At 49.2% G+C, this 26,294-nt stretch overlaps 1 protein-coding gene across 1 annotated transcript in view; it reads right to left on the bottom strand.

Annotated features, from left to right (window-relative positions):
* FAM3B (FAM3 metabolism regulating signaling molecule B) overlaps positions 1–26,294 on the bottom strand; it is a 142,644-nt gene that overhangs the window by 64,794 nt on the left and 51,556 nt on the right. Inside the window, exon 2 of the mRNA XM_063956598.1 lies at positions 12,420–12,563. Within this exon, the coding sequence (XP_063812668.1) occupies positions 12,420–12,563 (144 nt within the window). The remainder of the gene's footprint in view (positions 1–12,419; positions 12,564–26,294) is intronic.

Genomic DNA, 26,294 nt, shown 5'->3' with positions numbered 1-26,294 from the left:
ATTCTGGCGAATCCGTTTTTCATTGAATATGGTGAATTCCGGCAGCCACCTGCCGGAATTCACCTGGCGAATTGAGTCGAATTAAAAAACGGCGAAAAATTGCAGCGATTCGCCGTGAATTGCATATACCCCTATGTCTCTCCAATTCTTAGTACACATGCACCCCTGATTGGGTCCACTTGGCCTATGACCAGTAGAGATGTGCCAATCCGGTGCTGAATGCAGGGGATCAGGTTAGGATCCTGGCGGTCAGGATAACGGCTGTCAAAAAGCCGACGCCGGAATCCCGACACGTAACGGAATGCCGGCGCCGAAATCCCAATCACTACGAAGCCGAGGGGGGTTAGGTTTAGGCTGCGGGGGGTGGGGGGGGGGCGTTGGTTTAGGCTGCGGGGGGAGGTTAGGGTTAGGCACCCCTGGGGAAGGTTAGGATGCAGGGGGGAGAGTTACTTTTAGGCTGCGGAGAGGGTGAGTTAGGATTAGGCGCCACCGGGGAGTGTTAGGGTTAGGCTGTGCGGGGGGGATATCCATCCCAACCCGTATGCAGGAGTAGCTGGTGCTGACAGAAGCAAAGCCCCTCAGCTCTGCACAAATGGTTCACCCCTGCTCAGATTGTGTCTTTCTCAGGACCTTAGAGGGTCATTCAGACACGATTGCATGCTGCATTTTTTTGCAGCCGTACGATCGGGTCTGAACAACGCATGCGTGCGGTCCGCATCGGGGGTCGCCGGACCACAACGGAATCTACGAAGAAAGCGATTGCAGTGGCGATCGCAAGAAGATTGACAGGAAGAAGGCGTTCGAGGGCGGCAACTCACCATTTTCAGGGAGTGTCCAGGAAAACGCAGGCATGCCCGGCCGTTTCCAGGGAGGAATCCTGACGTCAGCTCCGTCCAGGATCATCGCAATGGCTGAGTAAGTCCTGAGCTGTGCGGAGGCAGCTCTCTGCACAAGCGGTCGTACCTATGCACAGCGATTGGCCCCTCCCTGCCTGTGTGCGATCAGGTCTGAATGGCCCCCTTAGTCAGACTGACCCCTTCACTGTACTGTCCTTGAGCTGCTTCCAGCCACTGCATTGCCCAGCTCTCAGCTCCATAAGACGGAAAGGCCGGCCCCCAATACATCCTCAACCACTGTCAATATAAGTAGTCCCGGGCCCTGGTACTCCTCAGGTACCACTATTCAGCAAACACTGCCCAAATGGAAAAGGACCAATGGAGATGTACGAAATATCTGATCCTTGCCGATAATAGACTCAGGGCGGGATGTACCAACCTCTTGCAGTACATCCCGCCACATATCGTGCCGATACTATATGTACTAACATATGCAAGTAGTATTGCCAAGGGAGCTCTCCCAATAAGACCTGCCCTTTGGTATGGCCGCCGGTCCCTGGACTTCCTGGTTTATGACTCGCGGGTCCCTCAGCACATATGCCACAGGAGATGCTGAGAGGCATCGGACAGCACCAATGCGGAAAGAAAGCCCATGGGCTTCTATAGGGTAACGCCAGCTTTTGCTGGCTTTCTACAGAGAGGGGAAATACAGGGTGACACACACGCACACACAGGGGTAGGTAGAGTGGGGGTATAGGGTGACACACGGTTAGGGTGGGGGTACAAGGTGTCACAAACACACGTACAGGGGAAGGGGAGTACAGGGTGTCACACACAGGTGGGGGGGGCACTGTCATATACGTGGAGGGGTGGGATACAGGGTATAACACACACACAGAAGTAGGGGAGTACAGAGTGTCACACACAGGTGGGGGGGGCACTGTCATATACGTGGAGGGGGGGATACAGGGTATAACACACACACACAGAAGTAGGGGAGTACAGGGTGTCACACACAGGTGGGGGGGGGCACTGTCATATACAAGGAGGGGTGGGATACAGGGTATAACACACACACACACAGAAGTAGGGGAGTACAGGGTGTCACACACAGGTGGGGGGGCACTGTCATATACGTAGAGGGGGGAGATACAGGGTATAACACACACACAGAAGTAGGGGAGTACAGGGTGTCACACACAGGTGGGGGGGGCACTGTCATATACGTGGAGGAGTGGGATACAGGGTATAACACACACACACAGAAGTAGGGGAGTACAGGGTGTCACACACAGGTGGCGGGGCACTGTCATATACGTGGAGGGGGGGGATACAGGGTATAACACACACACACAGAAGTAGGGGAGTACAGGGTGTCACACACAGGTGGGGGGGGGGCACTGTCATATACGTAGAGGGGGGAGATACAGGGTATAACACACACACAGAAGTAGGGGAGTACAGGGTGTCACACACAGGTGGGGGGGGCACAATCATATACGTGGAGGGGTGGGATACAGGGTATAATACACACACACAGAAGTAGGGGAGTACAGGGTGTCACACACAGGGGGGGGGCACTGTCATATACGTGGAGGGGGGGATACAGGGTATAACACACACACAGAAGTAGGGGAGTACAGGGTGTCACACACAGGTGGGGGGGCACTGTCATATACGTGGAGGGGGGGATACAGGGTATAACACACACACAGAAGTAGGGGAGTACAGGGTGTCACACACAGGTGGGGGAGCACTGTCATATACGTGGAGGGGGGGAATACAGGGTATAACACACACACACAGAAGTAGGGGAGTACAGGGTGTCACTCACAGGTGGGGGGGCACTGTCATATACACGGAGGGGTGGGATACAGGGTATAACACACACACACAGAAGTAGGGGAGTACAGGGTGTCACACACAGGGGGGGGGGCACTGTCATATACACGGAGGGGTGGGATACAGGGTATAACACACACACAGAAGTAGGGGAGTACAGGGTGTCACACACAGGGGGGGGGGGGCACTGTCATATACGTGGAGGGGGGGGATACAGGGTATAACACACACACACACAGAAGTAGGGGAGTACAGGGTGTCACACACAGGTGGGGGGGCACTGTCATATACGTGGAGGGGGGGGATACAGGGTATAACACACACACACAGAAGTAGGGGAGTGCAGGGTGTCACACACAGGGGGGGGGCACTGTCATATACGTAGAGGGGGGAGATACATGGTATAACACACACACAAAGAAGTAGGGGAGTACAGGGTGTCACACACAGGTGGGGGGGGGGGGCACTGTCATATACACAGAGGGGTGGGATACAGGGTATAACACACACACACAGAAGTAGGGGAGTGCAGGGTGTCACACACAGGGGGGGGCACTGTCATATACGTAGAGGGGGGAGATACATGGTATAACACACACACACAGAAGTAGGGGAGTACAGGGTGTCACACACAGGTGGGGGGGGGCACTGTCATATACACGGAGGGGTGGGATACAGGGTATAACACACACACACAGAAGTAGGGGAGTACAGGGTGTCACACACAGGGGGGGGGGGCACTGTCATATACGTAGAGGGGGGAGATACAGGGTATAACACACACACACAGAAGTAGGGGAGTACAGGGTGTCACACACAGGTGGGGGGGGGCACTGTCATATACACGGAGGGGTGGGATACAGGGTATAACACACACACACAGAAGTAGGGGAGTACAGGGTGTCACACACAGGTGGGGGGGGGCACTGTCATATACGTAGAGGGGGGAGATACAGGGTATAACACACACACAGAAGTAGGGGAGTACAGGGTGTCACACACAGGTGGGGGGGGGGGCACTGTCATATACGTGGAGGGGTGGGATACAGGGTATAACACACACACAGAAGTAGGGGAGTACAGGGTGTCACACACAGGTGGGGGGGCACTGTCATATACGTGGAGGGGTGGGATACAGGGTATAACACACACACACACACACACACACACACACACACACACACACACAGAGGTAGGGGAGTACAGGGTGTCACACACAGGGGTAGGGGTGTACAGTGTGACAGTCCAGTGACTCTCGGTGTCTGCATTACAAATTCTGACAGAGATCTGGGAGCACTTGTAATGATATAAAAACATTGGAGTACATTGTTTCAACACCAAACTATCTAAAGGAGACATAAATAACGCTTCAGTTAATAGTACTGACTGCTATTACTACAGCCTTCAAAGAGGAAAAGGACATTTAACCTAAAAGCATCATCAGTTCCTGGCAGGAGATATATGGTGCCAGATACTGTTTTACAAGACTGTTGTGTGCAAATGAGACGGTTCTAATAATCACACTGCTTTATAGCATAGGAGTGAGGATCGCATGGGGTAGTATTGTTAGGGTGTGAAGTTCAGACTTGGCTTTAGATGACTTAATAAGATAGTTACGTATAGATACAAGGTGATAGGTGATTGTATGTTTAGCAAACGTTTAATGCAAAAACCAGAATTGTGACTTTCCCAATTATGCATAAAATCTGTATTACAGAAATAGTCAAATAACATTTTATTCCATGTAAAGAAATGTGACTATCACTGAATGTACGGGCTGGGGAGTCCTTGCCTCTCTGTCTTGGTGTAGAAGAAGAGAAAGAACGAATCCGACTAAACACTCTCCTCCGTATTTCATCATCACCCAACAGTAAGTGGAAAGCAGGAGGCAGAGTGATCAGCCAATCAGGACAATGGACCTTCTGCAAGATTATCACCACCAAGGAGTCTTCAGACTGTCAGACTACATATTAACATTGGGGATAAAACCTTTTTTTTGGATGGTACTGTAATTACTTGTTAATGGCGTTTAATACCACCCTGCATATAACCCCCATTGCCATTACTCATCCTGGGTCTCAGCCAAGTCATCTTCTAGCAATGATTCTCTCTAATATTCTAAAAAGGTCCGCAAGTTCCCATACTCTGTAGCCCCTTCCTCAGGACCGCAGAATTGCTAGACTGATATTTCATGGCCATTCCAAGCTCCTCTGGCTAACTAACTGGCATTATATCATCAAACCGGCGAGTCTGCCAGCTACTGTTACAGGGAGAGAACAATAGGCCATTATTACCTTATGTCACCATGACCTGCAGCTCACGGTAACTACAGTATACATTAAGACATCAGATAGCACCGTAAATCACAAAGAAACAATTTAGATGCATGAATTTAGTATTATTTTGTGTTTTATTACTGTATAGGCAGAAGTTCTTGTCATTACACACTTCCCACAGCGTGTTGTACTTGTACTAACCCTGCCGTAGCTTAACAGCAAGAAATCAAATATTTCACCACCATACTGTCGTGGCCACACGTGGCAAAAACTGTAGGTACACACGTGGACTACAGATGGGGCCAGCGTTATCTTCCCCTGCCTAGTCGCAGGTGTGCCCTCCTACGTGACTAGGCGATCCGTCCGCCAGGTGGGCGCGCCTAGTCACACAAAGAGGCAAGTCAACGGACGACCCATCTGTATGTATCATTGGGTGTGCCAGAGTGTAACACTAACAAGAAATCTATAAAGGTGTGTACACACGGTGAGATCCTGGCTATGCCCCATTTTAACTATACGAATTCCCTTGAACTCCCCCAGTGCCCAGGTAGGCAAGATTTTGACTATGGGGGTAATTCAGACCTGATCACACGCTAGGTTTTTTTGCTGCGCTGCGATCAGGTCAGAACTGCGCATGCGTATGCACCGCAATGTGCACGCACATCGCATGGGTACAAAGCGGATCGTTGCTGTGCGATGGGTTTTACGAAGAATCCTATTGCACAGCCGATCGCACGGTGATTGACAGGAAGAGGGCGTTTGTGGGTGACTGACCGTTTTCTGGGAGTGGTTGGAAAAACGCAAGCGTTCCCAAGCGTTTACAGGGCGGGTGTCTGACGTCAATTCCGGGACCAGAGAGGCTGAAGTGATCACAGCGGCTGAGTAAGTTCTGAGCTACTCAGAAACTGCACAAAACTTTTTTTGTACTGCTTGGCTGCACATGCGATCGCACACTTGCAAAGCAAAAATACACTCCCCCCGTGAGCGGCGACTATCTGATCGCAGCGCTGCAAAAAGGTCTGAATTAGGCCAAATGTATGATTTTGACTAAGCGCCAATTTTTACTGTACTTTGTACTAGATAGTACACTAGATAGTCAAGATTGACTTGCCGACACAGTCTATCTAGCCTTGCGATACCGACCCCGCTGTAGTGCGCATCGGGATCGCAAAGAGGCTAACACCTTGCGATTTGCACTAACTTTCCTTAAGATTTTGACTATATAGTCAAAATCGAAAGGAGAAATCTCACCGTGTGTACACACCTTAACTAACTAGAATGTTGGTAAGGTCGGGTTGGCATCGGGAGATGTCCGGCGGGGGGGGCGGGGAGGGGGCACCCACGAGTGGGAATAATCCCTGTTAGTCGGCATGTCGACTGTAGGGATTGTGAGGGGACGGGATGTAGGTGCCGGTATTGTGACCGGCGGTCTCCTGTATATATACACACACACAAACATTTTTCTCAGTAAATATATTTGGAATAGGGATATTGTAATGCATTTTTCACAAATTGTTAGCAACAACCCATACAATCAACACATGCAAGGAAATGTCTATAAATTACGTGTAATAATGTGAAATTACACAGGGGAAAAGTATTGAACACGATTACTGAAATGTATTTAATACTTCATACAAAAGCCTTTGTTGGGATTGACAGCTTCAAGACGCCTCCTGAGTGGAGAAACTACAGTAGTTGCATGCATTGCTCAGGTGTGATATTGGCCCATTACTCTTGAAGGTTCCGTGGCCTCTTCTATGTACTCTGATCTTTTAGTTCTTTCCATAGATTTTCAATTGGATTCAGGTCAGGTGATTGGCTGGGCCATTCTAGCAGGTTTATTTTCTTTCTCTGAAACCAGTTGAGAGTGTCCTTGGCTATGTGACTGGGGTCATTGTCTTGCTGAAATGTCCACCCTCGTTTCATCTTCAGCATCCTGGTAGATGGCAGCAGATTTTTATCAAGAATGTCTCGGTACATTTTTCCATTCATCCTTCCTTCCATCATATGAAGTATGCCAGTACCGTGTGCTGAAAATACAGGCCATGGCGGTTGAGGGCATTACATACAGGCCATGGCGGTTGAGGGCATTACGTACAGGCCATGGCGGTTGAGGGCATTACGTACAGGCCATGTCGGTTGAGGGCATTACATACAGGCCATGGCGGTTGAGGGCATTACATACAGGCCATGGCGGTTGAAGGCATTACATACAGGCCATGGCGGTTGAATGCATTACATACAGGCCATGGCGGTTGAGGGCATTACATACAGGCCATGGCGGTTGAGGGCATTACATACAGGCCATGGCGGTTGAGGGCATTACGTACAGGCCATGTCGGTTGAGGGCATTACATACAGGCCATGGCGGTTGAGGGCATTACATACAGGCCATGGCGGTTGAGGGCATTACGTACAGGCCATGTCGGTTGAGGGCATTACATACAGGCCATGGCGGTTGAGGGCATAACATACAGGCCATGGCGGTTGAAGGCATTACATACAGGCCATGGCGGTTGAAGGCATTACATACAGGCCATGGCGGTTGAGGGCATTACGTACAGGCCATGTCGGTTGAGGGCATTACATACAGGCCATGGCGGTTGAGGGCATTACATACAGGCCATGGCGGTTGAATGCATTACATACAGGCCATGGCGGTTGAGGGCATTACATACAGGCCATGGCGGTTGAGGGCATTACATACAGGCCATGGCGGTTGAAGGCATTACATACAGGCCATGGCGGTTGAAGGCATTACATACAGGCCATGGCGGTTGAAGGCATTACATACAGGCCATGGCGGTTGAGGGCATTACGTACAGGCCATGGCGGTTGAGGGCATTACATACAGGCCATGGCGGTTGAGGGCATTACATACAGGCCATGGCGGTTGAGGGCATTACATACAGGCCATGGCGGTTGAGGGCATTACATACAGGCCATTACTTATTGCTTTCTTTATAACAATTGTACCTGCTAATTCCAGGTCTTTCCGAAGCTCTCCACAAGTGGTCCTTAGCTCTCGGACAACTCTTCTGATAATTAATTTCACTCCTCTGTCAGGAATCTTGCCAGGACCACCTGGTCGTGGCCGGTTTATGGTGAAATGACGTTCTTTAATTTGCACTAAGGGGCAGGATTGCTCTGTAACTACGGAGACAGGTCAGCTGGTGTCCCGGCGTTCCATGCCTTTTTGCACCTCCCTTTCGTCATGTGTTCAATACTTTTTCCTTGTGTCATTCCACATTATTACACATACACTTACTTTCTGGACATCTATGGTCTGATTTCGTTGCATGTGTGGATTGCATGGGTTGTTGCTGACATTTGGTGAAAATTACATTACAATAGCCCCATTACAAATATATTTACTGAGAAAAATGGTGATGTGTTACTTATTTTACCGCTGTATATACACACACATATGTACACGCACGCTGTATACACACACCTTGTAAAAGTTCTTTTGTGTACTATCTTGCTTTTATGGACACTGCTGATTGGGTTGCTAAGCAACCGCTTCCATTATAATGGTGCTTGGCATACAGAATATATTGCTACTTTGTTAACCCAATATACAGTGCAGCTTTGCGGCAACAGACAGAGGAGCAGCAGCAGCTTCAAGACATTCAATACATCTTGAAACGTTGCTGCTACACAGGTAAATACAGGTATATCCCTGTACCGCGGTCTGGCGTCTTTCATTTTTATTATTATTACTGTGGTGTTACCGGCACTGAAGATTGTGCGCTTAAGAGACAATTAACAATAATATCTTTTTAAAACATAATTATTAATAAGGCCTGCTAAAAAAAAAAAAAAAAAGCTCTAGTATAATTCCTAATATTAAATCATACATGCGTTATTTATTCACGGGATGAAAGTGATAGAGCCCGATGTTAATACAGAATTTATACAGCCCAGGCTCGCAAATGATTAACACTGCAGCCTGCTGTAATGGGATAGGGCACAATAAGCAGCGCTGAGAGACCCATATTGTATCCTTAAACAATGCCAAAGGATAATCGTGACAAAAGCAGATCACCATGAACCACGTGTAGGAGCCGCAGAAACAGCTGACACAGCGGATAATCTGCTGGTGTCTCCGGGTGATGAAGCTGAAAGCAGTAATGAAGGAAAAAGAGCCTTCATCTCAAAAAGCAATCATCAACGGGCGTATTAAGAAAACAAATTGGCACTTACCGCGATTGGATGTTTAGCAAACGCGTTTCATTGATGGACATGTGATCTCCCAAAACGTTTGGGTGCATTTAAAGAGTCAAGTCACACAAGCGAATAAGACACCGCTAAAGACCCAAAGCACAGTAATAATAGTCCGCAGTGACCGGCGATCCAGAACGCTACAATAATTTAGGGGCCTAAATGACAAGACTTGTTGCAAACCGCGCATGCTTCGCGGGCTGTACACACATAGGACTTACAATCGCTGTCGACGTCATGAATTGCGACTGAGAATCAGGCCCAGGGTCGATTATCATATAGGGGGTCATTCCGACCTGATCGCTCGCTGCAGTTTGTCGCAGCGTAGCGATCGGGTTGGAACTACGCATGCGGCTGTGCCGCAGTGCGCCAGCGCCGCAGTGCGCCAGCGCATGGCAGCAGTCGTTGCCTAGCGATGGTCTCTGAGGTAGAGGCAATCGCTGGGCGGGAGGAGGCTGGACGGCGGCGTTAAGCCGCCGTTTAGGGGGAGCGGTTCGGCCAACGCAGGCGTGGCCGGACCGTTGGGGGGGGGGGGGCCGTGGCGGCTGCGTGATGTCACACGCAGCCGCTGCGGGCCAGGGAGCGACGGGTAGCTCCCGGCCAGCATGCTAAAGCTGCGCTGGTCGGGAGCTACTCTTCAAGTGCAAAGGCATCGCCGCTGTGCGATGCCTTTGCACTTCTGCGGGGGGAGGCGGCACTGACATGCAGGGAGGACTATCCCTGTGCTGGGCGTCCCCCCGCATGTCTGAGTGCCTGATCGTAGCTGTGCTAAATTTAGCACAGCTACGATCATCTCGCAATGCCCCCCATAGTGCTTTAAGCATAACGTGCAACACTTAATAAGCCAGCGTGGTAATTACACTGGTGACACTATCCATACACAGGTCCGATTTGACCTGTTTTCATCAGATTCCCACGGATCGGGCCAATACATCGGATGAAAACAGGCCAAATCAGATGTGTTTGACATCCGATCCAATGCACGTTCCCGTGTGCATCGGATCGGAGCCTGGAGATCATATGTGCAGCATATATGCTTTTTAGCACCCGCAATGTATCGCATCCGATCAGGGCTGTAGGTGTGTGCCAGCAGGCCGCACTGCTGGCACACACCATTAGTCTACAGAGCGGGGAAGCGCCGGGAAGGAGAGGCGCTCTCCCCGCTCTGTGCCTCCGTGACCCTCCCAATCCTCCCCCCACCGGACAGAGAGGCTGCGGTAGCGGCAGGAGATTTCAAAATTCCTATTCAAATGAATGGCGGCCGCTGATTGGCTGAGAGAGCTCTCCCAGCCAATCAGCGACCGTCTATTCATTTCAATAGGAGTTTTGAAATCTGCCTCCTGCCGCTAACGCAGCCTGTTCCCCGCCGGTAGCTCCCCGGGAGTCTTTTACATGAGATAAATCGTATGCGATTTATCGAATGTAAAAAATGGCACATCAAGTGCTAAATCGTGTGAAGCCCTCCCTGGGAGCTTCAAAGGAAATCGGGTCCGACTTGTCCTTTGGACCTGTGTATGGGGGGCCTTAAGGATCACACTGAGCTCTGTGACAACTCCAGGTACCCTTAATGACCCTGCTCAGCAGAAATACTTGTGCAATACTAGAATTTCCAGACTGTGGAATTTGCAGCTTTTACACTCCTGTGCTTCTTATACATGCAGAACACAGGGATTGGCCACCAGGAAACTAGAAGTGCTGTGGAAGTGGCTAAACTGGTTCAGCTGGCCGTGATTAAAGAGGAATGCGCTGGAAGGTGAGTAACATGCACTGAATGCATCTATATAAAACCACTAGGGTGAGTGACGCCAAGAAAGAGTCTGCAGAATGACGGAATATGCGGAGGATGACCGGCTCATTTAATGTGCTTCATAAAAATGAGGATGTTGGGGTAAAATTACTAGGGTGGGAGGTTTTATTTAGAACTGGTGATGATGCCCATAGCAACTAATCAGAGTCTATCTATTATCTTCTAGAAGCAGCTAGATAAATGTTAAGTAGAATCTGATTGGTTGCGATCAGCAACATCACCAGTTCTAAAAAAAACTCCCACCTTAGTAAATCTACACAGTTGTTGGGTAGATGCACATAAGTAACCATGACTGGTCAACCATGACCCATGTTCAGTTAGTTACAAGATTAATTAAAAGGTAAAACCGCCATAATTTAAATCCACTACTCGTTAAAATGTGACCTTTAGAAGTGCGCTTTGTACGGGCACGGGTGACACCAGCACACACCACGCAGAGGGTCACCATAGTTCTCACCAAGGTCACCTCCACAGAAGGCTATGCAGCCTGGCACAGAGAAAATGAGCCTGATTCAGAGATGTGCGATATATTTATGGTGCTGAGCGAATAGCGGCTGACCGCCCATGCATAAAGGTCGCACCAAGGTGCCTTAGCGACGCTCGTCACAGGGAGGATTTATTAGTGAGCTGATAGACAGTCATGGACCTTTTAGGGGAGTGGCGGCAAAACTGCAGGCGGGTTGCAAATGTTTTCAGGGAGTGTCTCAGCCTACAACTGTGAGCTCGTATGCAAACAACATGGCGCCAGCGCCACCATTCCCGCAGCCACTCTTTTCTCGCTCAGAGGTTTCCTCCGATGGTCACTTATCAGAGGATCTGCACCCCGTTGCTGCACCTTTGTACGCAGATGTTTGGATCTACGATGCTGCAGTGGCACCTCAATTAATTTTCAGGCGGCAGCATTAGCATATTTTCAGACGTACAAATTTGAAGCTGGAACACAATATTGATCACCTCATTCCAGACAAATTCTGGAAGACCTGTAGGAATTCCATAAAGTGTAATGTGGTACCTACACAGTGGTGGCTCAAGAGGTGGGGTTGCAACACAGTCCAAAATTCAAATAGGGGAACAACACCAACTGCCAGTGAGTCCCGGCCAGCGATGTTTGGGGTGGCAGTTGGTGCGGTTTCCCTATTTGAATTTTGGGCTCCGCTGCAGACTCACCTCTGAAGCCACCATCTACACAGCGGAGGCAGTCCCTACTGCAAGCTGATGTAATAATCATGATAACTGAGAATACTCATCCACCTTAGGCATCCGGGATGTAGCCGGTTCCCTGTAATGGTGCAGTCCACAAAATGGCTGCCTCCAGTCAGTTTAGGTGACCACGGCACTTTATGGAGTGACACAAAAAAAATTCACAACTCCTGGAAATGAAATTGATAAGACTACAATGCTCTGGGGTAACTGAACAGAGGGAGGACCTACCTCTGATAACTGGCCTGGCGCCTATCTGCTGAATGCTTCCAATAGCAGTCTGCAAGGAATCTTCAGGTAGTATCTCTGCAAAGAGATACCCCATGTACCAGGCGCACACGGAGGCACATACCAGGCCTATCACCTTCAGGGAAGCTGTGGAACAAGAGAAGTAAAACAATTAGGCCTGGACTCCAGCTGTTAATTAATGGTTTGATGACCTAATAACATGACACCAAGGTGGCGCCTTAATCAGGATAATATGCAGATTTACTGCTCCCACACAGAAACTAAAACGCATTAAACCAATCATATTCCTGTACACAATGTCTCATACACCAGCAATGCAGATTATTGGCTTAATAAATTACGTTGATTTCTACCAACAGATTATGAGCTTGGCAAGCAGTTGTTAGTGTAGGACATGCTTTTTCCCAGGTATCTACATGAGAAGCACCTAAAGTTAGAATTACATGCAAAGGAAAAAAGCCTATGACAGGAACGTATATAATTACTGCATTATATCTGTTTATGCCTGAATAAGTTTGCCCAATTGATCTGTATTATTGATGCAATATTGTGGGTGTACAGTATCTCAGAAGAAAGCAACTATGCAGCTGCTTACCTCCGTTGTCACCTCACTGGCAGCACGTTGCAGAGCTCAGACACTGGCGGAGACGAGGTGGGTGGCAGAGACCATGTGGCAGGCAGCTTCAGCACCCCCAGTGCCAGATACACATATGCTCCTACAGTGCCAGATACACATATGCTCCCAGTGCCAGATACACATATGCTCCCAGTGCCAGATACACATATGCTCCCACAGTGCCAGATACACATATGCTCCCAGTGCCAGATACACATATGCTCCTACAGTGCCAGATACACATATGCTCCCAGTGCCAGATACACATATGCTCCCAGTGCCAGATACACATATGCTCCCAGTGCCAGATACACATATGCTCCCACAGTGCCAGATACACATATGCTCCCACAGTGCCAGATACACATATGCTCCCAGTGCCAGATACACATATGCTCCCACAGTGCCAGATACACATATGCTCCCAGTGCCAGATACACATATGCTCCCAGTGCCAGATACACATATGCTCACAGTGCTAGATACACAGATGCCCCCAGTGCCAGATACACAGATGATCCCACTGCCAGATACACAGATGATCCCACTGCCAGATACACATATGCCCTCACAGTGCCAGATACACATATGCCCCCACAGTGCTAGATACACATATGCCCCCACAGTGCCAGATACACATATGCCCCCACAGTGCCAGATACACAGATGCCCCCAGTGCCGGATACAAAGTTGCCTCCAGTGCCAGATATAAAGATGCCCCCAGGGCCAGATACACAGATGCCCCCCCCCAGTGCCAGATACACAGATGCCCCCACTGTGCTAGATACACATATGACCCAACACAGTGCTAGATATACATATGCCCCCACGGTGCTTGATACACAGAAGCACCCACAGTGCTAGATACACAGATGCCCCCAGTGCCAGATTCACAGATGCCCCCACTGTTCTAGATACACAGATGCCCCCGCAGTGTCAGATACACAGATGCCCCCACAGTGCCAGATACATAGATGCCCCCACAGTGCCAGATACACAGATGCCCCCACAGTGCCAGATACACAGATGCCCCCACAGTGCTAGATACACAGATGCCCCCAGTGCCAGATACACAGATGCCCCCGCAGTGCCAGATACACAGCTGGCCCGCAGTGCTAGATACACAGATGCCCAGCAGTGCTAGATACACAGATGCTCACAGTGCCAGATACACATATGATCCCACTGCCACATACACATATACCCCCACAGTGCTAGATACACATATGCCCCCACAGTGCCAGATACACATATACCCCCACAGTGCCAGATATACATATGTCCCCACAGTGCCAGATACACATATACCCCCACAGTGCCAGATACACATATGTCCCCACAGTGCCAGATACACATATACCCCCACAGTGCCAGATACACATATACCCCACAGTGCCAGATATACATATGTCCCCAGTGCCAGATACACATATACCCCCACAGTGCCAGATACACATATGTCCCCACAGTGCCAGATATACATATGTCCCCACAGTGCCAGATATACATATGTCCCCACAGTGCCAGATACACATTACCCCCCACAGTGCCAGATACACATATACCCCCACAGTGCCAGATACACATATGTCCCCACAGTGCCAGATACACATATGTCCCCAGTGCCATACACATATACCCCCACAGTGCCAGATACACATATGTCCCCACAGTGCTAGATATACATATGTCCCCACAGTGCCAGATACACATATACCCCCACAGTGCCAGATACACATATACCCCCACAGTGCCAGATACACATGTCCCCACAGTGCCAGTTACACATGTCCCCACAGTGCCAGATATACATATGTCCCCAGTGCCAGATACACATATACCCCCACAGTGCCAGATACACATATACCCCCACAGTGCGAGATACACATATACCCCCACAGTGCCAGATATACATATGTCCCCAGTGCCAGATACACATATACCCCCACAGTGCCAGATACACATATACCACCACAGTGCCAGATACACATATGTCCCCACAGTGCCAGATATACATATGTGACCACAGTGCCAGATATACATACTCCCCTGGCGGGCGGGGCGGGCAGGCAGGAGCGCGCTGCCCCTGCATTTTCAAACAAGTCTCCATTATCTCTCCAAGTCCCTCTGCTGCGACGTCGGATGTCCGGCCCCAGCACAGTTTGCGCATATGTAATCAGCGGCGTGACATCATGACGCTCCACCGCTCTTTACATATGCATGAGTGATGCGGCACTACACGGGAGGGGAGTACGGGCGCGTCCGCAGCAGCAGCACTGTCACGGTCAATGACATTGAAGTCAGTGAATCGAGGTACGCGGCCGGAGTGCTCTCTATGTGCGGCGCCTTACTCGGCCGCGTACTGTATGTATAGGGCCGGCACTGTGTATAGCGCTGCCGCTAGTAACGGCGGCGGCATGCACAGGCAATCGCGGGTCCTGGTGGATGGCGCCTCTCTAATGTTTGGGGGGAGCAAGCACTAGGTACATGAGGCACCTGCCTAAGGGTGGCACACCAGGGTGATGAGGTCAGTTGATTCTTTTTTTTTTATTTTGTCATTACGACTTATTTTTTAAATATTCATTTTGTAACTGACAGGAGTGGGACCTAAATCTGCCCCTGGGCCCATCCATGTTTTTTTATACACTTGGGCGAGATGTTTCAAACTATTTTAAAATAAAACCCACAACATTTTTTTGATTTCTGAGTTTTAGGTTCCCCCTGAATGTGAGATCAGAGTACAGTCCCTCTGGACAGAAGTCCCTTAGTTTTCTGTGGGGCTGCCATCAGGCCAAATGCACCAAGCTTGGCTCTGATAACTATCGCCATCTTCAGTTGGCATTTGCCAATGTATCTTATTAGCTACAATATAGCCAAGTGGCCCCACTGAGTGAGATGTATTAATGACTGCATTCATAACGTGATCATTAACGTACATCTTTACCTGTATTTAGGGGGTCATTCCGAGTTGATTGCACGTAGCAACTTTTTGCTGCTCGTGTGATCTAGACGCCGCCTATGGAGGAGTGCATTTTAGCATAGCAGGGAGGTGATCGCTTGTGCAGCCCAGCTATGCTAAAAAAGTTGTGTAAAATAAGACTAGCCCTGCAGTTACTTACCCTGTGCCATGAATCCAGCGATGAAGGTCCCGGAATTGACGTTAGACATCCGCCCTCCAAACGCCTTGACACATGCAAACAAATGAGGTTAGGCTCTCAGCGCTGATCCCAACATTAGTAGTGAAAATTTATAAAAAAGGTCACAAACACCGTTTTTAGAGGTTGTTTCAGGGGTTTCCCATAAGTGTCTCTCTCCTTTCTTATAGACTGACACTTACTTTTTAACCCCTTGAAGCGTTCATCAAAAGGTTTCTTTTTAAAACGTCCCTGATTCCTTCAATCACGTTCCCACTGTCAAGACCCGACTCAGCGCATCAGCAGTGATACAGACACCGTGAAGATATAAAATGGGAAAATTCCCAGCAGGGATATTTAATATGCAAACAGTGATAAAATGTATCAAGATAGTAGCACGTCCTATTAAAACATTGTAACAGATGGAGAGGATCGTACCCGCTGAAGATTGAGGCTGTGCACTACCGCTGAGAAGATCCGGAATATCTCAGCGTGCTGTTCTGGCTGTGACGTGAGGACGTGAGGAGAACACAGCCCGCTTGCATGCCTGAGGCTGTTGCCAGAACAGCACGCTGAGATATTCCGGATCTTCTCAGCGGTAGTGCACAGCCTCAATCTTCAGCGGGTACGATCCTCTCCATCTGTTACAATGTTTTAATAGGACGTGCTACTATCTTGATACATTTTATCACTGTTTGTATATTAAATATCCCTGCTGGGAATTTTCCCATTTTATATCTTCATGGTGTCTGTATCACTGCTGATGCGCTGAGTCGGGTCTTGACAGTGGGAACGTGATTGAAGGAATCAGGGACGTTTTAAAAAGAAACCTTTTGATGAACGCTTCAAGGGGTTAAAAAGTAAGTGTCAGTCTATAAGAAAGGAGAGAGACACTTATGGGAAACCCCTGAAACAACCTCTAAAAACGGTGTTTGTGACCTTTTTTATAAATTTTCACTACTAATAGTGGGCTCAGCGCTGAGAGCCTAACCTCATTTGTTTGCATATGTTGGTAATTGGTGCAGGTGTACACCACGAGGGAAGGACCAGCTGCTAATCTAGAAGGCGCAGTATAAGAGAACAAAACGTTTTAGTTTAAACGCCTTGACACACCTGCGTTCGGATCTCCACCAGAAACGGATTAAGAGGGGGGGGGGAGCGGGGGGATACGTACCCCGGGCCCCCCTTTCCAAAAGGGCCCCCTGCCACACCACATATCGGATCTCTCTTCCGATCCGATCTGTGGTGCTGCGCTCCCCGGCTCCCATCCCCACTGCAGCGGCGGCCGCACAGACAGGACAGCTGAGCTGAGCGACGGCTCAGCTGTCCAATAATGTATGAATGAAGCAGCCTGTCCCTGCAGCCTGCGTGCCCAGCCAATGACTGAGCGGCAGGCAGCTTCATTCATACATTATTGGACAGCTGAGCCGTCGCTCAGCTGTCCTGTCTGTGTGGCCGCCGCTGCAGTGGGTACGGGAGTGCGGGGAAGGAGTTTGGCTGGCATGTGATGTGTCCCTGTGTGCTGCTTGGGAAGGCAAGTTTTACTAAGCTGCTGCGCGTGTGTGTGTGTGTGTGTGTGTGTGTGTGTGTGTGTGTGTGTGTGTGTATATATATATATATATATATATATATATATATACCACACACAGAACCCTGATGAAGGGGTTAAATACCCCGAAACGTTGATTGCTTCACTGCAGTTTTTGCACTAAATTCATTTGCTGCTTGAAGTCTCTGAGTGCCGCCTCGTTTTTGATGGATATATATATATATATATATATATATATATACACATATACACACACACACACACACACACATACATATACATATATTCATCTGCCTTCTCTCTATTAGGGTTCCCACTGTCTTAAGTGCCCCGGGCCCCCCATGGTCTTAATCCGGCTCTGATCTCCACGGCCGGAAAACGGTGAGTAGATGCCCCGATCCGCCTCCCGCCTGTCAATCTTCTTGCGATCCACGCTGCGACCGCTTTCTTCGTTCCCGGCGACGTTGCCCAGCGACCGCCGTCGCTGAGCAACAACACGCCTGCGCATTGCGTCCGCCGTGCATGTGCAGAACCGACCCGTTTGCACCGCTACGATGAACCGCAGCGTGCGAACGGCCCGGAATGAGCCCCTTAGTCACACCGGAATTCTTCATTAGTTACACAAAATCCAGCTGTCCAGATAAGGGTCACCACTTCTGGGTTTATGCCACAGCAGCTGTAAAGTGCACGTGCAGCCATAGGTTGCATGTGCACTAGTGGACACTATTGTAGGGGGCCCCGAAGGATACAATGGCATTTGCTATCCAGGGCAAGTTCTGTAAAGCTACTGTCAAAGTCGAAAAATATTGTAATGTATATGCCTTGTACTAACCCCATGCACATGCCCGCTGCGCGTGCACTCGGTCTGCCGTGCGTGCGCATATCCGCAATTTGCGTAACGGAGCTTTTCACGGCCATGCGCCTTAGCGCGTGGTATGCGCATTTACGGTAGAGTTTGTGAACGCATAGAGGGTTATTAGAACATTACATATTTAACCCAATAGTGTCAGCGAGTATTAACAGTTTAAACAGTTCCAGGACTAAGGGATTCGCCTTTGCATGACAGGAAGGGTCAGATAAAGGTTGGAAGGTGATGTCTAGTATCCAGCTGTAGGGTATTTTGAGGGTAACATTCCGGTGTTGGTTAGAGAAAGATCGCTTGTTCCTGCGTATAGTTATGCGCAGAAGTAGAATATGAACATTAACTGTATTTACTGTATATTATGTATGCGGCGGGAATCCAGAGGATACCACCCACAAGAGCAGTTGGGGAAAGACATCGCCCACCTATTCAAATCCACCTATGACCTCTTCTGTAATGTAAAGACACATCCCTGTGTCCAATGGACAATGAGATTACAGTGACCATTGTATTGTGTATGCATGTTGTGTATAAAAAGCCCATTGTTGCCTGGCCGGTCAGAAGACTCTGAACGCTATCTGTATGACCAGCGGAGGACCGGCTCGGGTTGCGCTTGCGAACATTCTCACGTATGTACATTCTCTGTAGCCATTATTCTGTTTAGATTTACTTGTTAGCCTGTAGTGTATGATTTGTACTGTTTTACCTTTTGGAATTAATCCACTGTGGCCTTAGAACCCTGTGGTTGCAACTACAAATCAGTGTTGTGTTTTCACTTTCCTGCATGGGCTTTAGAGTGTATTTATCTGTATAAAGTGTATAGGTATTGGTAAGGTGTACGCACTGCGGGTACTTTATATCGTCAGCGCTACTTAAGGTTTAAGGTATATCATCGTTGCAGTACGTTGCTGCTAAGGGTTTAAAGTGTAAGCATATCATTACAATGTATCATTAACAAGGTTTAAAGGTTATCAAGTGTGTGTGCGCTCGCTGTGTGTACTCTGTACACTCAGCGCGGCGTGTGTACGCCAAGTGCGTACCTCGTGCAGGACTCTGTATGCAAATAGCGTACAAAGTGCGTAGCACGTGTATTCCGACTAGCGGCCATAGCGGCTCCACGATAATAGTGTATTTAGAGGTATAGCTTTGCGGTCTAAGATAATATCGACATTATCACTACAGTACCCAGAGGTTTGTGCATTCGGGCAGAGAGAAACCTAAGGGGTCTGCCATGCAGAGGCATCGCAGCAAATATATCCATTGCAGCAAAATGAGTTTGATATAGGACACATACTGAGAGTATTTTATTATTAATATTTTATTATTAATTATATAGCGCAGTGACATACAAGGAAGCAACAAAATAATGTTCCTCATGCCAGATCTTCATATTTAATAATAGGGCGGAGATGAGACACGGCGTGAGAGTGACCTCTCAGTGGAGTTATGCTGCTAGCCTGGCCTGCTCCCTCCGCTGCCGCGGCATTTTCTATCTAAGATAGGAACGGAGCAGTCGCCATCGACAACAAGCACTTAAATTATCTTTTCTTTTAGACAACGCCACTTACTCTGCAGCACTGCACAGCACGGGCCGTAATAACAGTCTGCAGAAAGCGTAGTCCCTCTGTCATGGTAACCCATCAGCATTACCAAAGAGGTTTGTTCTCATGAATAAACACAGGCCAATAAATTCATTATAATTATAATGATGGGTCTGCTGCAGAGTTGGGGGAAAATCGGGTGTACATTGCTGAAAAGAAGCGCACAGCAAATAACGTGTACAGATGTGCCCTCCGGCACTTAGCCTCAATGCACCATGTGTTGCGAGACGTCTGGCGTGCGTGGGCTGCGCAGAGCGGAACACCAATCAATCTGTACCAGGGACACCGCGCTGCGACTTTATCCACACAGGAATTAGTTGTCAAATGTGTACAAAGTCGCAGGTGAAGCACAATGAAACTTGGTGTGAAAATAGGCGGCAGCCGCTGCATTGTAGCACTTCGGATACAGATTCAGAATAAGTCGCACACAGATATACAAGTGTCGCTAAACACATTAATCAGTGCAGTCTTCGGCAATTATTTTGTCACATTGCTGGGCAACCATAACGCATACTTGAGCGGATAAGATGCTTGCCGCAAGCAGGCGCACGGGAGCTGGCGCTGAGGAGGGCTGTTTGGCGCGACTTCGGCAATAGTGTATGACGACATATCTGTATATTTATTTATTACCAGTTATTTGTGTAGCGCGCACATACACCGCAGCGCTTTACAGAGAATATTTTGGCATGCTCCAGTGGAGCTTACAATCTATATTCCCTACCACACGCGCACACATTCACACTAGGGTTAATTTTGTTGGGACCCAATTAACCTACCAGTATATTTTTGGATTGTGGGAGGAAACCGGAGTACCCGGAGGAAATCCACGCAAGTACAGGGAGAATATACAAACTCCACACAGTTAGGGCCATGGTGGGAATTGAACCCATGACCTCAGTGCTGTGAGGCAGTAATGCTAATCATTACACCGTATATCTGTATTTTACACATATAGAGATACGACTGCTTCTGTGTGTTATCTGGGTTTGCTACAGCAGCAGCGGAGAGAGTACAGAATGAGTGCTCCATAAGCACTGTTAGTAACTGAACACTTTGGATCTTTTGCATCCACGATGATATTATACCAGTGTTCCTCTCAGGCACGGATAGAGACGGGGGCGATGGGGGCGGTCGCCCCCCCTAGCAAACTCCGTCCGACAGGCAGACAAACTGTCTGTGAAGTCCTGCTCCCTCCTCCCTCCTCCCTTCCTCACTCAGCTGGCTGTCAGCTATTGTCAGTGGCGCCGAGCCGAGCTCCCAGACGCAGCATCTCACAGCAGGTGCCCTTCCTCCCCACTCACCCCTTTGGCCTGGACGGCAGTAAATCAACATATTTTGTTGATTGAGACTGCTTTCTTGTGGCATCTAAACCAGGCTTGTCCAACCTGCGGCCCGCGGGCCGCATGCGGCCCAAGTCGGCTAGTAATGCGGCCCAGGAGCAGCGCTGCAGCAGAGGTTTTTTTTTTTTTTTCGAGTACGGACACCACATCTGAGGCTGAGCCGGCCCCAGCAGGCTGTCAGCACATCCTGATTGGATTGCTGCTGCTGGGACCAGCACCAGCTCACGCCCTCTCCGCTGTCAGTCACAGTGTAGCCCTCCTCCGCTGCATAGCGGCACACGTGACTGAGCAGCGCGAGAGTAGAGGAGCCCAGCGGAGAAGTTGGTTGTACAAGAACACGTAAGTGAGCCGGGGGTGGGTGTCTGTCCGTGGCCGCGGCCTGCGCCGCTGTACAGTGTCCTGTACAGACGTCCCTCCCGTAGTACAGCAGAGAGAAGCAGCGGACGGAGACGGAGGCAGCGCTGCAGGAGCGGTAAGTATGTGTCTGTGTGTGTGTGTTTTTTTTTTTACAGCTACAAGGGGCACAGTACAAGGGGGCAGCTACAGGGCCACAACTACAAGGGGCACAGTACAAGGGCGCAGCTACAAGGGGGCAGCTACAGGGCCACAACTACAAGGGGCACAGTACAAGGGGGCAGCTACAAGGGGCACAGTACAAGGGGGCAGCTACAAGGGGCACAACTACAAGGGGGCAGCTACAAGGGGCACAGTACAAGGGGCACAGTACAAGGGGGCAGCTACAGGGCCACAACTACAAGGGGCACAGTACAAGGGGGCAGCTACAGGGCCACAACTACAAGGGGCACAGTACAAGGGGGCAGCTAGTGCTACAGGGCCACAACTACAAGGGGCACAGTACAAGGGGGCAGCTACAGGGGCACAACTACAAGGGGCACAGTACAAGGGGCGCAGCTACAGGGGCACAACTACAAGGGGCACAGTACAAGGGGCGCAGCTACAGGGGCACAGCTACAAGGGGGCAGCTACAAGGGGCACAGTACAAGGGGGCAGCTACAGGGGCACAACTACAAGGGATGCAGCTACAGGGGCACAACTACAAGGGATGCAGCTACAGGGGCACAACTACAAGGGACGCAGCTACAGGGGCACAGCTACAAGGGGTACAGTACAAGGGGCGCAGCTACAGGGGCACAACTACAAGGGGCACAGTACAAGGGGCGCAGCTACAGGGGCACAACTACAAGGGGCGCAGCTATAGTGGCACAGCTACAAGGGGCACAGCTACAGGGGCACAACTACAAGGGACGCAGCTACAGGGGCACAGCTACAAGGGACACAGTACAAGGGGCGCAGCTACAGGGGCACAACTACAAGGGGCACAGTACAAGGGGCGCAGCTACAGGGGCACAACTACAAGGGGCGCAGCTATAGTGGCACAGCTACAAGGGGCGCAGCTACAAGGGACGCAGCTACAGGGGCACAGCTACAAGCAAGTTTAATATGTTAACTATGTTTTCTATGTTTTTTTTGGATGATCAGGTATCGTTACTGTTATTTTATGTGCGGCCCAAACCAAATTTTCATCTTCTAATGTGGCCCAGGGAAGGTGAAAGGTTGGACACCCCTGATCTAAACAGTGCTGATAAGACGAGGTCAGGAAGTGGCTGTGTGCTGGGGGCGTGGCTACAGTTACATGACAGGCCTGTGGGCTAATAGAAACAGTATAGTGTTGGGAGGGTAGAACCTGTTCTGTGTACACTGTACACAGGAAGAGGAAGCATAATGGAACTGTGCGTTCCATTTCTTTCTGTCCTGTGTTCCACTTTACTTTGCTGCACAGAGTGAGAGCACACTGCATTCCTGCACCCAGAGACCAGCCAGAAGGACTATCCTGCCAGTCTGCCACAGGGACCATCCTGCCAGTCAGTCACAGGGACCATCCTGCCAGTCAGTCACAGGGACCATCCTGCCAGTCAGTCACAGGGACCAGCCTGTTGCAGAGGGGCCATACAACCGGTAAGAGATCTTATTGTTAAATTCCCTAGGCAGGGTATTACAGGTTTAGTCTCCCATATGTACAATACGATAAAGGGTGTCTGTAATACTGTAGGTGCCCTTATACAGTAGGTTTTAAAACATACCTTGTATTTCATAATGTTAAAAATGACATATCACGTCCTATATTAAAACTATAGAGACGAGCGTAAAAGTACAGAAAGTGTGTATAAAAATACTATACAAAAAAACCTGTGTCTGCTAATTTGTCCTCTATTTGGTTAGTTTCTCATAAATAACACCGTACACATTCTATGAAGTATCAACTTGGAATTGTCTTCACCATATAATTAACCACCTACAAGGTGGCCCCGCTGTAGTCTTACAAATAAGTATTAGTTACAACTGTCTTCAAGTTCCTGTATATTATTGGTCCTATAATATGCATCAAATAGTTTATATATCACTGGGAGAGATCCAGCGCTACTGCATATGTAGGTTGTTCATAAATAGGCCACTTCGGATACAGCAGATGTCACATCTCACAGCATACGTCTCATTAGGCTCATTCAAATGTACCCAAAATGGATGGGATAAGAAAATATGGGGGGGTCATTCCGACCTGATCGTAGCTGTGCTAAATTTAGCACAGCTACGATCATCCACACTGACATGCGGGGGGACGCCCAGCACAGGTTCTATCCCGCCCCGCATGTCAGTCCCAGCCCCGTCGTAGAAGTACAAAAGCATCGGCGATGTTTTTGTACTTCAGGAGTAGCTCCCGGCCAGCGCAGCTTTTGTGTGCTGGCCGGGAGCTACTCGTCGCTGCCCGGGTCGCAGCGGCTGTGTGTGACGTCACACAGCCGCTGCGGACCAGCCACACCTGCGTTGGACGGACCGCGCCTACAAAACGGTGACCAAACGCCGCCGTGCCGCCTCCTCCCGGCCAGCAAACACCTCTGCCTGTCAATCAGGAAGAGTCGATCGCTAGGCAATGACAGCCGTCGCCTGTCAGCCATGCGCCGGCGCACTGCGGCGCATGCGCACTTCTGACCTGATCGCTACGCTGCGATGAATGGCAGCATGCGATCAGGTCAAAATGACCCCCATAGTGAAGTACTGTTTAATAATTTTAAAATTTCACATGACAAAAACATAAACTCCACACAGATCACATGTATTTCCAGTCCCACCCCCCATAGCAAGACGACCCGCCAAATTACTTGGTTGGGAAAGGCAGCCTCTAAGGTCCAAAGCCGGATCCCACCTGGGAAGGACCCGTTTCCAATTCCCAGGTGGGATCCGGCATTGGAGATGTGTAAGGGGGGGTGGGTGTAGTATGTTTTGCCGGCGGTCGGGTTACCGGCGCCCAGCAACAGGCGCCGGGATCCCGACCGCCGGCATGCCGACAGCTGGGCGAGCGCAAATGAGCCCCTTGCTGGCTCGCTACGCTTGCCACGCTGCGGGCACGGTGGCGCGCGTCCAGGGGAGTTGCGAACCCCCAAGAGGGAGAATAGTTGTCGGTATGCCGGGTGTCGGGATTCCGGCGCCGGTATACTGAACAGCCGGCACACTGAATACCACCCGTAAGGGGTAATAATATGCCACTTGTTACCATTTGTATCAATAAATGTTGGTAGTATCCCAAAGATCTCTGATTGATACAATTATTCTAAGTAATTATAGTTATTATCACATTTATACTATTTATCATCTTAATATAAGGTGCTTATATAGAGTCAGTCAATCATCAAGGTTTATAATACTGTATTTCATAACAATGTCAACATATCATAAAACTTGATTGACTGACTCTATTTCAGCACCTCATATTAAGATGAGAAATAGATGAGAATAATTACTCCAGACATTTGTTTTAATTTAATATATTTTTTTGCTATACCCTAATATTAGGGGATTACAACCTTTTATACTTTAGGTATCACAACTGTACATGACGTGTCATAAATTATGATGAACATATCTTTGGAAGATGTAATATTGGGGAACTTTGATTTGATGTGTTGTAGAAGTGATTATTATACCAAACACCCACTAACAAATCCTAAACCTGCTTGGCTGGCAATATATCCCTACCAGCTATTAGGGTGTCATTTATAATCAAGGGATCTCTCCCACTGATATATAGACTGTTTGATACACATTATAGGACCAATATTATGTAGAAACTTGAAGACAGTGGTAACTACTACTTATTTGTGAGACAACAGCGGGGCCACCATGTACAGTAGGTGGTTAATTGGGAAGCAGTCACTTTCCCGGCATATAGGATCCCGGCGATCAGGATACAGACGCCGGAATCCCGACAGCCAAGGAAATGCCAGCAGACGGAATCCCGAATGGGGCCCCTAATTCCTACTCGGGGGGTTGTCCACACCACCCCCCAAGGGGGAATTTAATAGTGTGGCGAGCAAAGCTCACCACCAGGCCTGGAACGTGGTGAGTGCAGCGAGTCCGCAAGGGGACACGCTGCTGTCGTCACTGGGACTCTGGCGTCGGTTGTTTGTTGCTTTCATTGTTGTTATTTATAGCTATTTAGTGTTTTGCTTAAAATAAAGCAAATAAACTTAAAATATATTTATTTGTGTGATGGAGGAATTGGGACTGGATAGGGGAGGAGTCAAGACTGAAGAGGGGAGGAGTTGGGACTGGATAGGGGAGGGGTCAAAATTAAACAGTAAACCGCCCCCCCTAAAAGAAAAGTCTAGATCCGACCCTGGTTCCTCTATATTTAGAAATTGTTTTGTGCAAGTGACATCATGACAGGAGTATGGATTG

This window comes from Pseudophryne corroboree, chromosome 2 (genome assembly GCF_028390025.1).
Source record: "Pseudophryne corroboree isolate aPseCor3 chromosome 2, aPseCor3.hap2, whole genome shotgun sequence".
NCBI lineage: Eukaryota > Metazoa > Chordata > Amphibia > Anura > Myobatrachidae > Pseudophryne > Pseudophryne corroboree.
Note: the sequence above shows the minus strand (reverse complement) of the source record. Positions and strands in the feature narration are given on the sequence as shown.